Raw genomic sequence first — 16634 nt, forward strand, 5'->3', positions numbered from 1 at the left:
CTAGATTGCACCACAGATACATTGAGCAGACAGACCTCAGCATCCCATGAGCAGGAGCTCTGTCCGGAAGTTTTGGAGGAGATATTCCCTCTTTGAGGGACTTCTCAAGTGGACCACTTTGCTTCCAGTGTCAACAGGAAGTGCGAGTTGTAGTGCTAAAGGGAATTTTCACATCAGGGATATTTGGGGAATGCATTGGTGGTCGAGTGGACTTTCCACCTTCTTTATGCGTCCCCACTGATCCCTGTTATCCCGTTGGTCCTCAGGAGACTACGTCTGTTCGGAACCACGCTGATCCTGATTGTCCGGGACTGAGCCCTGAGAACTTGGATTCAGAGTTGCTGGACATGTCCATCTGCCCTCCCTGGCGCCTTTCGAGGAGAGTCGACTTGCTCTCTGTCGGAGGGGCAGTCCTCCACCGGAACCTCAGCAGCCTTGATCATCATGCTTGGCTACTGAGAGGCTGAGATCTAAGGATTGGGACTTGTCAGACTCCTCTGAGGGTTGCTACGAAATCCATTTATGCCTGCAGGTGGTGTACATTTTTGATTTGATTCCGGGAGAGGGACCTGGACCCTTTATCCTGTCCCCTGACCCAGGTGTCAGATTTTCAGCTTTTCTTGGCCCAAGCTGGCACTGTGAATGATTACCTCTATGCTATTTCTGCATTCAAGAGGTCCAGAGCAGTTCTTTTGGAGTTTGTGTAACCAGTTTCCTCCCCGCCAGTTTGTGGTTCCTGCATAGGGTTTAAATTTAGGTTTAACTTTTGTTATGGGCTCTCCGTTTGAGCCCCTTCATTCCTGTTTTATTAGATTGCTCACCCTTAACGTGGTTTTCCTGGTTGCCATCAGTTCTGCGAGGCGGGTGAGTGAGCTCCAGGCTTTGTCTGTTGTACCTCCCTATTTGTTTTTTCCAAAGAGAAGGTGACTTTGGGAGTCAGACACTCCTTTCTGCTCAAGTTGGGCTCGGATTTCCATCTCTCTCAGAAGATCCATCTTCCTCACCCTTCCAATTTAATTGACTGGGCTTGCTATGGGCCATTCATTTCCTTTTCTTCATGTACTAGAGAGGCTAGGAAGGATGACCAGCTTTTTGTTGGTTATGCCGGTGATCGTGTGGGCAGGGGTGTGACCAAACAAACCCTGTCGAGATGGCTCATTCTCTGCATCTTAGAATGCTACGATCTGTCTGGCAACAATATTCTTTCGGTTCTCAGGGATCTTTCTACCAGAGGAGTGGCTGCCCCCTGTCCTGGACATTTGTCCTGCGCATTTGCACACATTTGCTAAGCATTACTGCTTGGATTCCTTTGGATTCCCTTGTGGGTCAGGATCCCAATTTTGGTAGGGCGGTCCTTTGAGTTTTCTGGTTTAGCTGGTGTCCTTGCTTTCCTCCTCCATGTTAACCACTGTTTTGGGAGTCTATCGTAGATGAGGAATCCGTGGCAGGAAGGAATCCATTAGATTAACAAATTACTTACCTGGGAAGCTAGTACACCGTTGGTTCTACAGTCCCTCAGCATCGGAGTGCTAGGGAAAAAGGGTGGAACTGAGGCCATGGGGCCTGGTGCCAATACTTCTATTAGCCCTGGTGTAAATGTTCTGGGATATGGATATCGTAGATGAGGAATTTGTGGAAGGAACAGCCATCAGAAAGAAAACTACAGATGGCTAGTAATTTGTTTTTTGGCTTAAAATTTACTGTGGTGCCAAATAAACATTTTTATGAAGTGTCAATATATGTATTGATTTTTAGTTGGGCAGTTTAATGTTTTCTCAATTTGCACTACTGATTTCTCTTTTATGGACAAGGAAACCTGTTTTATTAAGTCTGCTCTGCCGCGTGTATTTTTGGAGAATTTGTATTTGCTGTTGCCTCTTAAACACTGGAGTTGAACCAAAGTATATTGAGAAGTATTGAGGAGAACTATTCCCTGCCAACTACATGATTGCACCTTTTTTTGTAGGGTCAATAGAAAGTACTATATTTTGAGATGCAGATACTGCAATAGCTGAAGAATACAGGGATGGTATTGCTTTTGATAAGGCTGTGCAGTCACAACTTATCTTTGTAATGGCACTTTGGACACACAACCTCCAGGGAACTGCTCTTGATCTCTGTTCGTTCTAAAATATATGGATTTTGTGTGCCACAGGTACATAGTTAGTGCAACACGCAGCGACAACATCTATATCCTTCTTTTTTTAAAAAAAAATGTACATTTTTTTTTTTTAAAGAAGGCCTTGTTTATCCATGTAGAAGCTTAAAGTGGACAACCATTTTATAAAGCAAATTCTATCTGTTGATAACAGTCAAATGTTACTAACCTTGCTGGCTGTGACTTGCGGTACCTCATCCGCTGTTCACACTAAGAGATCTGTGTCTGAATTCACAAATGATCTTTGTGAAGATAATGTGAGTAATGTAGGTAGATCCCCATAGAGTTTCCCTGTAGACGTGAATAATCAAGCGTGCAGTACTCCGCACTAATCCTAATTAACTTTTCTCTCTCCGACCTCCAAGGTTCCCCAAGCAGAGATGTAGGGCCTTCATTAGGTCTGAAGAAATCCAGCTCATTAGAAAGTCTGCAGACAGCGGTGGCTGAGGTGACTTTGAACGGTGACATTCCTTTCCATCGTCCACGGCCACGCATAATCCGAGGACGAGGCTGCAACGAGAGCTTTCGAGCGGCCATTGACAAATCCTATGATAAACCTGCTGCTGCCGATGAAGACGACGAAAGTATGGAGACCTGTAAGTAGTCCACTGTACTGGGCAAAATGCGAAAAACACTTCAGGAAATGCATTAACATTCTTTCTAGATGCGTTAAGTAAGTTAAGCTATCGGAGTGCATTCGTGCTTCATCATTGCTATGGTTACTGCCAAGAATTGCCAAGCCTCCATTTTCTGTTTGTCTTGTGCTCTTCTTGGTAGTCCTCGGTCACTAGTCTGCCGGCTGCTGCATGTGCTGCTAGCTGAGGTTCATGCACGCCACTGACGCTTAGAGTTGGAACATGTGGTGATTACTCGGGCACAATCGGCCTCGGCCGAAGCACTGTACTAATGACTGCTATTGGTTAATACTTATTTGTGAACTTTTGATTGCATGTTAGCAGGAAAATGATGATAATCCACCTGGAAACAGTAACATATTGTCATAGTATATCTCTCACAGAAAAACGCCCAACTGTTAGTCTGTTTTCTGATGTGTATTCTGGACCGAAACAAATTACCTTAAAAGAAATGAGTGTCTTTGCTGCATAGAATTCACAAGACATTGAAACCTGCAAAGAGCTCCCCAAATCAAAATGCAGCCATGTGCTCTTAGAAAATGTGAACCTTGTCCTCATGTGCGTGAAATGCTAGAAAGTGCCTACTCGGTATCACTCTTGGCGAACGAGAGTACAAACCGATATGAATCACAATCGAGGGGGGATGGATTGGAAGTCTCATGGAGCAGGGAAAGACTGATGGGGAAATCTTTTACCATTCCTTAAGGAAAAGCTGAACTGGACACACATGCCAGTGACTGTGTCAAGGGGAAACTAAATTGGAGCTTAGAAAACCCGAAGAGGAGACTTTAAATGAGAAGCAAAGGACAAAACGGATACAAAACCAGTTTAGCCAGCAGAGCATTCTCTCTTTAGAACTTAGACCAAGGAGCTCACACTAGACTTTGGGGGCAACAGATATTCATGAATTAACACTGGAAACAGATAGCAGTCAATCATAGAGCAAGGGTGTTCATAAATTCAAGAGAGAAAAAAACAGAACACTGTCATAGTACCTGGACAGTGGAGCAAGGATGTTTATGATAGCAATAGGGAATAGAATTTTGCTACAAGCACGAAAAAGGAGTGGCATTGCATGGAAGGCTGGGGAACACACAGGCAGCATCACCACATATGAAATCCACGAGCAAATGCTTCAGTCTGGATACTGTGGTGTCTCAGAGGAAGGACGCAGACTCTAATGATCCATTTCACTGAAGTGTTTATGTAAAGAAAAGGGTAAACGCCCATCTTTCCCTATGCTATGAGGCGTCCCTTCCGAACAAAACTCAGTAAGGTGCTCGTCATTCATCGATAAAGTCTCAAAAGTATCGGTCACCCTGCAAACGAACCCTTTCTGACCCTTCCACTAACTTAATAACTAAAGCCATGACAATGGCTCCCTTCTCTTGGGTTTTTTGCTTCTTGCAAACTGAAGTTCAAAAATGTATCTCAAGCAGCCTTTAGTGACTGTTTTTATCAATTTGTGTAGTTCCTTTAATACTTTATGGTACTTTGATGCCTACTTTCTTTGGTAATGGAGTTCGTTACTTTCTTGTTTTCCTTTTTGCTTTCTTTCTTATTCATTGTTCTTCTCTTTTCGCATGGTAAAATTACCCAATGCTTATGATTCTAAACTTTGACACTCTTTTCCTCTTTATACAGTTCACAGTCTCTGGTCTTTCTTTGAGACTTGTCTTTGAGCCTATTATCTGTTCCAATCTTATCTTCAGGCTTTTCTTTTATATCTGGACTCTCTTCTTTATCTAGACTTCCTTTTTGTTAACCAATATCAATATTATCGTTGCAGGAATGACTCTCATTCGCTCTTCTGTGAATTGCTCTGATAACCCTTTCTCCTTGACTGGGAGGAGAATGAGGACTCCAATAATGATTCTCATTCACTCTTATATATGTCAATACTTAAACTTGACTGGGAAAAGTATGTTTGTTCTAATAATGATTCTCGTTGGTTTCCTTGGACTTTATAATGCAGTCTCTTTAACTTGACTGAGATGACTATGCGCATTCAAATAATGATTCTCTGTGCCTCTCCCGGGTGTCTTGCTTTCCCTTTTACCTGTTGCTGTTAACAGAATTCTTATTTGTTCGAGCTTGTCTTTGTTTCGTCAGGTTGGCTTCTCGTGGTCATTCAAGCCCACTCTATTTGTGTCATCTTATAGTATGGCTCCAAGCTACTTCGGACACTGACTCGTTCTGCTTTGGTAGTTGTGGAGTGATGTCAGCATTGTTTTGGGGACACCAGATCCATCACAAGTTTATAGTGGTTAAGCTACCTGTCAGAGAGGAATGGTATCCAGAGAGACACAGACTCAAAAGTAACAGTTTGAAAGCTTTTATTATCAAACATTGTGGGGCTGGTGGAATGCCTACCTGGCACTACCTCCTAATAGGATTATTCCCTCGACTGATGCTTCTAAGGGCCATCGATATCCGCAAGTCCAGAACCAAAGTTTGTCTGTGTCCATACCAATACTTGACATCACTCTTAAACCAAATGTGATAGGGGAATTTCTTAAAAGGAAAAATGGTGACTCAAAAACAAGGAAATGTAAACCACAGCTGGTTTCAGGTAGCCTTACCAATATGTGTAGTTCTGCCAGTTCAAAATAGTTATTCAAAAGGTTTGTACTCTGACTCTTCCACGTATGGCTCTTCCCGTAAATCAATAGAGTTCATAATGTCTCTGGGTCTCTTGGGGTTCCCTTGCCCAAGCTTCGGTCCTTCTAGTTTCAAACAAAAAGACACTGTTCCTGTTCAGCCTCTCAGGGTTCCCTTCCCCAAGTCTAGGACTCGCTTCACGAAGTTCAACAATGTCTTTAGCGGGCCTCTTAGGGTTCTCTTCTCCATGCTTAGGCCCCTCTTTACGAAGTAAAACAATGTCTCTTGTGGGCCTCTTAGGAAACCCTTCCCCAAGCCCCAGGCCCTTCTTGTCTCAAACAAACAAAGTTCCTCTTGTCAAGATGCACCTTTTTACTATACAGTTCTTTCATGGGGGTAGTATCGGAGACTTCAGAGAACGCCAGGTTCTTTGCTCCTCCCAGGTGCAACCACTCTGACCCCTAACCCCTCTCCTTATTCTCTGGCACCTTTTCCTATTCTATGCCTCTTTCACTCTGTCCATATCCACCTTTCTGTGCCTCCTGCACCCTTCTCTATCTCACTGTGCTCTCTTGCACCTTAATTTTCCTCTTTAACATGCTTCTTGCACTCTATTTCTTTTGAGTCACTTGCACCCTCTTTCTCACTTTCGGGTTGCTTTCACCCTCTCCTGACTGTCAGTTTTCCACTGTCTTTGTTGTTTCTCTTGGTTTTGGGTCACTCCTTAATTTCAAGTCTCTCACAGCCACTCTTTGCTGTTTCTACGCCACCATTCTTGCTGTTTCTACACCACCAGCGCACTTTACGGTCTATTATTGTTTCCGCACCTCTAGCGCATCTTTTGTGTCATTCCGCTTTGCTTGCTTCGCTTTTACCTTTCATCTATTGCTTTGCTTCCTTTCACTGTTTTCCAGCTTTAGCTTGTTTTGTTCCTGCTTTCCCTTACCAGGCTCTTCTTTCCACAACGCTCCTGCTCCAGCCTTTCTGCACACTAATTAGTTGCTCTCTGTCTCATGGAACTTGCCAACAGTAGTGCTGCACCACCGAACAGGTCAAATGGGTTTGGATCAAGGTCAGGGTCCCGCCACGTGCCCCTCAGACATAAGCATTGGCCTAAATAAGGCTGATGGACTGCCTTCCGTCCCGCTCTGGCTTCCCGGAGACACGGCTCTCTCGCCACACTGCAGCCCCTCACACACACCGAGCCAGCGTTTCGGCGTCCCGCGCTCCACTTCTCCTTCTGGGCTCCTCTCCTTGCAGCCTTCTGCTCCTTGGTCTCCTGGTTCCATCCAGCAAACCAAGCTCCGTCAATGTTTTATAGTGCAGGTGAGAGTGAATTGGAGTCAGGTGTGCACGGTTGGGAAAAAGTGCCTGACCATGCCTGACTTTATTAGTGGGAAAAGTCAAAGTTGTTAGATGGTAAGCCTCACTTTGTATCTGTTGTTTCCATGGGTAATCCTCGTTGCTCTCGATCACCTCTTCCTCATCCCAGTACTTATTGGAAATGGGGAGGGGAAAATGGGACAAGACCAATGAGGGTTCTTGCAGGGTGAAAGGTAATAAGGTGATTGAAATTGGGGCGAAGGGGAACACCAAGCTTTAGTTTTTCATAACTGGGACTATTCATTTTTCCCCATATTATCCTTCTTCACTGGTGATTCGGAATGATTGAATGGATATTGATAAGAAGTCCTTTTACTTGAGTTGGGGAAGGACCCCTATGATTGGACTTATCTTCTGTGTTTAAAAGAGGTAGACCCGAATATTCAATGAAGGCTTCGAGGATGTCTTCCTTACACCCTGTTATCCTAATAGAATACTGCGTCTTGCCTGATGGTCTCACAGATGTATTATCCCAGACTCCCCTACCCAGGTGATCCTCCCTCACTTGCCCACCACCAGGGTTGGCATCAAAAGCGATGGCCTTCCCCTGGCCACCTGAGTAGGGGAATCTCTGGGCTTACCTGGGAGAATAGCCTCTTGGGGGGGGGGCTCTCTCTTTTTCTTTCTCTTCCTCTCTCTTTTCCAGCTTTGTTGCCTTCTCTCTTGGTGTTCCAAGGTGCAGCGCGACTGTTAGCTTCTCGTTTTCTCCCAACAGCAGGTTGCTACATATCCAGCCTCTCCCCTGTGTCCGCGTGCGAGACAATTCCTAACTAGTGAGCTTCTCTCTCTTCTCCAGTCACCTCCCCTTTCATATATTACGCAGCCGTGCAACTTCCCTGGCGCAGTGCCTTATTCCTTTTTCCGTCTCCAGCAGCTTCTCTCTTCATGTCATCCATTTTTCATTTAAAGGAATATTCTCAGTTTCCTGTTGACCATAACATATGCTGATATTTTCTTTATATAAATCGTATAGGTTTGCAGAAGTATTGTCGGAATTTTCTCTATGGAGTACCTCACAGGAACAGGAGTCCTTGTCCCCAAAGGGTGAGTCTCACCCGGTGAGGTCCTACTTGCCTCAACCCCTTGGGAAGGTGTTATGGGGCAGCCTCGCCTCACTAGCCTCACAACTCCTGCTATTCATCACAATACTGAAAGCTTTCTACCCACGCTTTAGACTGGAAATGGGGAACACAGTCATGCTTGAAAGGAGTGCAGGGCTGACTGCCTATTCACACCACACTGTTGCAGAATAGCAGCCAACATGCACTCGCATGTACAGCATACTACTTTAGAAGGCCGGATACCAGGGGATTCAAAAAGAGCAAGCTACTTTCAGCAATTAGTAATTAACGTGGCAGACTAAGAAATATATAGTGGATTAGAAAAAGGCCCTGGAAGGGAGGACGTGCCACAAGGAGATCTAGGAAGTGGGGACTACCATGAACGGAAGTTCATCAGACGTTTCCAAGCCAAAGTACAGGTTCACTTCTCTTTATAGGGTACAGTACAAAATAAGGGCATTAGGGTTGACTGAGCACACAGGCTGGGGTTCTTGGATGGTTGTAATGCGGCCGCGGCAACTTTATGGAACGACCTCCCGCTTTTTATTTAAAAGAAAATCTAACTACTTAGCTTTTAGAAAGTCTGTGAAAACTCACTTATTTTAGGCTTGCCCTGTAGTGACCAGCTCTCTCCTCTCTCAAAGCGCCAAGATATTTTCGGCTGACCGTGCGCTCTAGAAGCTTGTGTAACATAACATAGCCTAACATAACAGCGTTCTTTCAGACTGTGGTCCTCAGTCATTGCCTCTCTACCCCCAAACAACACTGCCATCTCAGCTGCAAACAATCACTCAATCTCTGGGATTTTGTGTGCCACACACTTCTTTCTTGGTAACTAGTAGAGTCTTTTCATGGCAGTACTCACCCCTAGTGCCCGAGTTGTCAGGAGCAAAGCATACTATTAACCCTGGTGTCCAATGCCAGCTAAAGTGTCAAGTCCAGTTCATATGACTGATATCATCTGTAACGGGCATCTGCATGAGGCACCTTTGGTGGTTTTGGACCCCAGGGGTAATGGGATTCTTTCTCTCCTGTTTGCAAGTTGAGACAATCTCAGCTAACATTTCTTCCATGCCTTCAGCTGCACCTGGAAACTCCACCTCTGGAAGATTCTGGTCTGGGCTGAGGCTTTGGTGCCTTTCTCTCCTTTACTCTTCCTCCTACTCTCCTCTCTTCCTTTCTCAATGCTCCGTCCTGCCTCCTTCCCACTGACTACCCTCCTTATCAACTCTGTCACACAGTTTTTTCCTGCTCAACTTTTACTGCTCCCTCCTTTCCACCTTAACTGATCTCTCCTTTCTTATGTAAGAGTGTAGAAGGAGAGAGACGAGACACAGGTGGCATATTTGTTTGGGCTACAGACAACAATGAAAGGAAAAGGGGTGGGGGGGAGGCCCGACTGTCCCTAACCACTAAAAGGGGGATCCATCCCTCCAAAACTAAAACCTAAGGATGGTCAAAGGTCCAACATAAAAGTCCACTATCTCATCCTATCTATCTCTATCCCTTACACTTAAAAGTAGAAACAAAAGGTGTATATGATTCTGTCTTTAGCCGACAGTGAATTGTAAACAAAGTTCCAAACAGTGTTCCAACAAAAGTTAATAAAAAAAAAAAAAAAAAGGCAAGGTCTTCCTGGGTCCTCCTCAGGAAAAGGTTTCAGGGTGTCAACAAAGTTCCCAAAATAGGTTACAGTTCAACTGGCTTGTATCTTCCCTTCACCTAGACACCTAGAATTCTTACAGTTAAAATGAATGCTTGGCAAAGTCCTACGAATTTGTTGGATTCTAAGGGTGTCCCTTTGTCCTAGTATGATTAACTGCAATTTGAAAGAAAACGTGGCAAAATAGTGTGTTACCTTGTGGGCCTCCAGGGTGATCCCTTTCCTGTGGTGTATTGCAGCAGCTCCACAAGAGGTTGTATTCCTACTTGTTAGTTCACACACACACTGGGGACTCCCTTCCACTAGTGTCCTCCTGGCTCCAGACTCCATCCAGGGAGTGACTGATCACACTTCTTGGTTCCCTTCCTCTATTTTTATTGGGAGGGAACCAATAGGAAACAGGCAACCACTAGAATGCTTAGAGTGGTTCTTGGAGGTAATCTTCATTCCTCTGTGTTTCCCCCTCGTGCCAGTACATACAAGGTAATCATCATGAGGGTAGATTATATTCTTCCTCGTGTCAGTGGAATGAAGGTACTCCTCTTGAGGGTAGGTCATAACCTTCCTTGTACCAGTACTTTTTAGAAATGAGGAAGGGAAGGTTGGAGAAAGTGTATAGGAATAGCAGAAGGAGGATTATTGGTCATGAGCAGAGAGGGAGGTCAAGGAGGTGAAACTGAATGGCGGTGCAATGTCTCATCTGGCTAGTCTACCCCACTCCCATGAAGATTGTCTCTCCTCATGTGATCCTCCCTAATATAGCCACCCTCAAATAGCACCTGCCTCACCCTGGCCACAAGGGGAGATTTTCACCAGAAAAGTATTGACGACATTGCCAGATTCGGCACACTTAGTTTTCTCTCATGTACTCCGTTCTCTCGCTCATCTGCCTCTTCCTCATTCTCTATGGCGCCTTCCAATTCCCATGCTCTTGTAACTTCCTTGGCTCCTCTCCTCTCGTCTTTTTCTATATCTCCATGAGCCGTTCCTCCTTGCCACATCACCATGCTCTGAGCGGTACCTCACTATTTTTACTCCTATCTCTGCATTGCCACAGTTTTTATTCTTACACAGGGCCAGGCCCAAGAAGTCTAATTCCTTGAAGGGGTAGAGGTGTGAATATTGCTGGAGTGCATTTGATGACTAGCCGCTATTTCAGAGCACTACAAGTTCGTCCATTTTCTGCTACTTGACTACCTATCACTTCTGTCGCTATGCCACATGATGCTACATTACACACAGTGGGCATCTTTGTTTCATTTTATGAAGGGTTGCTATCATTGTGAGCTGCAAGGAGTGGAGCCTTCTGTTTTGGATGATTAAGAGCTCTTGTTTCTGGAATTTCTGCGTCCGTGTAAGTGGGGCTGTATATGATTTTTAGTTTAGGCTATTGGGTGTCGTCTACGACAACTATAAGCTGAAACTTTTGCATTAGAGTACAGATAGGGAGGAATGGCATATGAGGAGGTATTCACACCCTGTATGTGTTGTTTGGTTATCTTCCCACCCATTGATTGGCCATGGCCATGCTATTGCCTAACACCATTCCCACCCAATTGTTGTCCCTCCCCGCCCAAAACACCTGCTCATGGGAACTTTTTGAGATCGCTTTAATCAAGCATTACCATCAAACTTTTTTTTTTCAGAGCAGTCTTCAGAAAGTTAATGGGCCTCATCACGAAGTTGGCAGTATCCTGGCAGTAATTGCGCTGGGATACCGCCAACGCAAATAGCGTTGCCACTACTCTGTCCAGCGCTATTAGCGCTGGATCACGAGTAGCAGTAAAATGGTAAATCCCCATTCCCTGTTGTGTCAATTGGACCCAATGGGTTTGGGTTGGTGCCATTAGCACGGCGTAATTAGCGCTGTGCTAATAAGGCTGAAAACGGGTGAAAAGGGGACATTTTTACCTCCAGCAAAAAGCTGCTGGTAAAAGTCACACATTGTTCCCAACTCGTGATGAAGCCCAATGACTTAACTGGAGTTGTAAACCCACTATTGGTGTAATAAAAATATCTTACCATGCGTGCCTTCAGCCACTCGATTTAAGCACTATGCGTGTCCTTCACTGAAGTCCTGTTAAAAACAAGCCGCCAAAGTTTTTGGCTTGTGTATAAGTATTAGCCATTTGCCAGGAACTGCTATTAGATGCCCAGGTACTCGCACCATTTTACACCTGCTCCAATCAATCGGCAGTTAATACCACTACTGCTGTGCCTCGCAAGTGCCTTTCCAAAGCCTACACAAAAGCCAAATTGTTGGCATTGCCAATGCTTGCACTTGTTTTGAGCTTTCAGACTTTGCTTGAACACTGCTTCACTGTGATCTGCAATCTAATTAAAATGAAGAGGCCTGAGTGCGTACGAATTTCGAAAATGGAGAGAGAGAAAAAGAAAGAGAGAAAGAAAGAAAGAGAGAAGAAAATGTCCCTAACAGTTGGATTTGCACGGATCAGACGGCAGTTGAAGCCATTCTAGCATGAATCCTTTGGTGACTAGATGAGGAGCACTTGCCACTAGAATGCGGGGAGTTTTTAAGAAGGTCTTTTTTACCCCAGGTTATGCCAACCCAGCATTGAAATTGAAGAAAACTTACAAATGTGCCCATATAGACACCTTTTCCTGATCAGTCAATCATTTCATCCAGTGCTGGAATGTGACTGTGAAACGCGTTTGGTTAAAGTGAACATTATAAAACAGTACATGCTAGGTTATAGAGGTGAAAGCTGGAGTCCGAATTTCCTGAACATTGTAAATCGGTGGCTTTTCAATCTTGTATTAAGTATACAATAAACATCTCCCAAAGCTTGTAGAAGTTTCCCATTAATATTAACCACGGAGGATGCCCAGTGCTGATCAGCTCTACAACGAAAATTATGCAGATGACGCAGACTCCAGTAAGCAACCAACATGTCGGGTTAAAATGGCGCCCAGATAATGCAATATGAAAGTATAAAGAGAAAGCCAGATGAGGGTGTAGGCCATGTGAACAATGCCTTTGACAGAGATCTGTTGAGTTTATGAATGGCCCAAAACACAACAGGAGGACACCTCACCCTGGGAAGAGGCGAGGCTCTTTATGAAAGCACGGTCACCAGCTGTGTGGCAGAAGTTCAGAAAAAAGTAAGCAGTTCAGGGAATTACCATGAGAATTATGAGAACCATCATTCCACATCAGATTTGTGAAAGTTCAGGATGAAGACTTATAAAGCTTAGGGGCAACTTCGGCATCAGAAGATCCAAGTGATGAACGGTGCTTATCCGTGAACAAAAGTCTGATGGAAGCTAGAGTTTGGAAAATGAGAATTGGAGAAGAAAGTCGTGAAACTTAGCACGTTGGGAAGAGGCAGGGGTGATTCCCCTGAAATCGGTCAAGGGGGAGGGTGGGGACTGGGACATGTTGCCTCTCTGCCAAGAGTGCATAAAAGCAGTTGTTTTTACAAAATGGCGAAACGTTTTAGTGGAAGAGAAATAACATGGCACCAAGAGGGGTAATGCTGGACGTGCTCTTTTAGGAAATGCTGCAGAGCCGCAGGGCGTGATAGCATCTGTAGAGAACGCAATTGCCTGTCTCTGAAGATGTTCTCAGTTAAACAATCTTTAAAGCATTGATAACTGCATAAGGCAGTGGGCATTTTTTTTTTGTCAAGACATGAAAGTTTGTATAGATCTCCGTGGAGGGGCTGGTGCATTTTTTAAATTAGTGTGGGAGCTTTTTCTGCCACCCCTTCCTTTCAGTGGGATACTCTGGTACATGTTATTAAAGTGTTGGTAAAAATAAATGGGATATGGACTAGGGCTAAAAACCCTACGTAAGGCTTCTTTGGAATTTAGAGCACTCTCCCTTTGCATAGACATGCTTCTGAAAATTGCACGGCTGCAGGCAAACAGTTGCTGTTCAGCATCCAATATTTTCGCAGGTGTGCCGAAACATTGCCTTAGTGCTTTAATTAAAAAGCCTAGAGTCAGCAGGTCTAATAACTGTGAGTTAATGATCAGCTGGTGCCCGCGCTAATCAGCATTCATTTGCATTTACAGTTCTTTCTGCGACCCCCACCATATGACCCAACATGCGGAATGTCATTAACATGAAAGCTTTACCGGAGAGCTAACCTTGTCATTATTGAACAGTCCAAGGAACGGGGTGCTTAAAAGGAGTACCCAAAGTGAATTGGAAGTAGCAAATGCTAAATTACTGGGATTGCGAATTGAATTACAATTAGGCAACTCTTCGGCCGTTTGTGCAGCGCTGCTTTTAGTAGGAACAGCAAAAGGCCAACCGATATAACCCTGACCCTCCTTACACGCAGAAGACTAATGAATAATGTGAAATGGAAAACGGACTGCTTTCACTCGCGCCTACGAATGCATGGGTTTCTGCGAGCGTGTAACCTTTGAGCCTTTATTTTTAAGTGTGTCCAATTAGCCCCCTGGCGTTAAGCACGGAAGAAGTCCTATAATCCGAGGGCAAATCAGTTAACAGATGTTAATGCCCGGCATCATGTGGGCAATAAGGTCTTTAGCACCAGTCTGCTCAACATCACACCAGCTCCCCGCGTGCATGCTGCCACGGGTATCCTCTGTGTGTTTCAACTGTGCATGCCTTTGCACTTTCCGTCAACACAGGAAGAATGCTGTGGCATACAGTGGAAAAGGTCTAGATTTCAAAATCTCTGCTTGGATAAACAAGTCACTGTTCCATGAAAACGTCTAATCTGTGGCCCTCTGCTGCAGCCGGCCCACTTCACATGTCAATACTTTGAGACTCACTGCCATTTTTGTCAACACATTTCTTTCACTTGAGGTCTAAAACAAAACCTCTGACCAGCTTGTTTCGTGATGGTCTTCAAATGAATACAGAATTAAACTAAAATATTTTGAACCACGAATTTTAACCAGTGATAGAAGTGTACCACAAACGTAGTGGCACTCTGACTCTGACAGAGTAGGAAGGAAAGGAGCAAAGTGCACATGGTTGCAAAAAGTAGTGGAGCTGTTGACGGTAACAAATAAAAGTACTGGCACACTGCTCCCGACAGTTCCCCCTCACTTTGACCACTGCCAACAATACGTTGCAGGTGCCAGGATGCAGACTACACACGCATCTCACTCTCATTAGGGAGCATTTGTGTGTTGCAGTCTGCATTTTTGTGATTGGAGTACTGAGCTATGTTCAGCAAACACCCCCAATCTTATGGTGGATTAAAACGAGCATGAAAAATCGCTTCTTCTTTAAATATGAACATTTCAGCTAACAAGCCACACATGGCCCAGCATCACCCAGTCCCATTAGACAAAGACCATGTACTCTGGAACTCTTGCCATGAGTCTGCATTGTCTAGCGGCATTTACGTGTCATGGATCATAACATATTATTTGCATTCCTTATCTGAAGCTCTTTGCTGTATTCTGCAGGGGCAGCCTGCTGCGATGATGTAAGCGTACTGACCGCAACGACCTTGCGGGAAATTAGACTTTTCTTTAAAAAGTCACGTTGGTAAAGATCCACTGACACTTTGTGAAGTTTGAGAGGCAATTTCAGTAGCAGCCCATAGTCTACAAAAAATAGTGTAGGTGCAGGGTCTTCAACCTTTGGCCCTTGGACTACAACTCCCATCAGCCCTACCCAGCAGAATCAATGATGAGAGCTCATTGGAGGCATAATCCGAAACCTCTGGTGAGCTACAGGTTGCCGACCCCTGGTGTAGGTGGACAAGCAAGGAGATTGGCACGCCAACCTTTTGGCTTGACGAGAATCCAGTGTTGGAAACCTTCACGGCATAGTGAAAAGGTTTTGCATAAACTAGGTGTCCCCGATTGCACTCCTGTCCCTATGGTGTTCTAGATCGATGCTAACTCTTTCCCTCGAGTTCCACCTGGGCCTCTAGCAGTCCTTTTGTCATGGACGTTCCTGTCTTTGACTTCTCATTCATTGCTGCTCAGCCTCCTTTTACCAAACAATTTGTGGCTGAAGATGGAAGCGAGGAATCTGCCCCTTTCCTAAGGTGAATGACATCACAACATCGCAGCGTAGTAAATGGACGTGTATTCATGGGTGAAAGGTGCACTCTGAAGGTGGCACTTTTCAGCGTGTTCTCCCAAATGCACTAACCTGATAATACATGCATTGGTGTAATAGGGACAGGCGCTTTCATCTTTCGCCCGTCTGGTTCATTACTCGAGGTGGAAAATAACTAGACGGAGTAAAATAAACAGCCCTGTCTATTTGTCCTCCTGGGCTGAGGGCCTTCTCTAAATAAAGTGGAGCCTGTGATGTAGCCTTCTAAAGATGCAGTGACTGCGTCCCAGAGCTAGAAGAGCTGCACATGGATTTGGAGTCCCAGGCTTGTGATTCAGCTCTTGAGACCATCACTCCTATCAGCGTTCCCTTGGAATCATTACAGCTAAGAGGTGAGCATTCCTTGGTTGAAATGTGCGTACGCCTGGCTCCTGCCTTGGCTGAAGTAACCCGATGAAAGGCTGCGTGCTAGTCGGTAACTGCAGTAACACTGACATTGTTTGGCCCTTGCTTACTTGGAATGCCTAACTGCCACATTTCTTCAGATCTTTCCCTAACAATTCTTGGGTTTTGCACATGAATTTGACTATAAATATTTTAATCAACACTTTTTAGATTAACATCACCTGCCTTGTGTGTGCAATGTGTCCAGAAGTTGTTCATATGCGATAGTTTCTTTCTGTTTTTCACACAGATGCAAAGATCAAGGCTTCAGATATCTCTTACCCTATGCTGTCCGCACATAGCCATCCAGGTAAGCTCAGGTGACAGCCGCTAACTGCCGTAGCGTAACAACTGTTTAATGTGGGCCATACAGGGAGCAAGCCATTAACTGCAAGAGCAAAACTCGAAGCATCCGGGGCCATATCTTGTGGTACATTGTCCAGCCCATATCATGGTCCTGGGATTCACTGCAAGAGTTAGGAAAGTCATTGCAACCAAGCAGCGTGTTAATACTGCGAAGTATAGGGGCATGCGCACAAACAGACCAAGTCTTGTGCTTTTACTGTTGTGGTGCACTCCCAATGGATTTACTCTAAAGATTTTGATTTACCCCTAAGGACAGGTCTTGAACTTCTTTTAAACTGCAATAATAGGCAAAGAGGTACTTTGC

The 16634-nt window shown here is 44.7% G+C and overlaps 1 protein-coding gene across 8 annotated transcripts in view; it reads left to right on the plus strand.

The window, feature by feature from the left end:
- Positions 1–16634, plus strand: part of PARD3 (par-3 family cell polarity regulator) — a 2149932-nt gene that overhangs the window by 1476517 nt on the left and 656781 nt on the right. For 5 of the 8 annotated variants that reach the window (XM_069648049.1, XM_069648048.1, XM_069648046.1 and 2 more), the window contains 2 exons: positions 2524–2754; positions 16215–16274. In XM_069648049.1, coding sequence (XP_069504150.1) covers positions 2524–2754; positions 16215–16274 — 291 coding nt within the window. The remainder of the gene's footprint in view (positions 1–2523; positions 2755–16214; positions 16275–16634) is intronic. The other 3 variants (XM_069648047.1, XM_069648045.1, XM_069648043.1) reach the window with 1 other exon arrangement.

The sequence above is a fragment of the Ambystoma mexicanum genome, chromosome 2q (assembly GCF_040938575.1).
Source record: "Ambystoma mexicanum isolate Mex_15411 chromosome 2q, UKY_AmexF1_1, whole genome shotgun sequence".
In the NCBI taxonomy this organism is placed as follows: Eukaryota; Metazoa; Chordata; class Amphibia; order Caudata; family Ambystomatidae; genus Ambystoma; species Ambystoma mexicanum.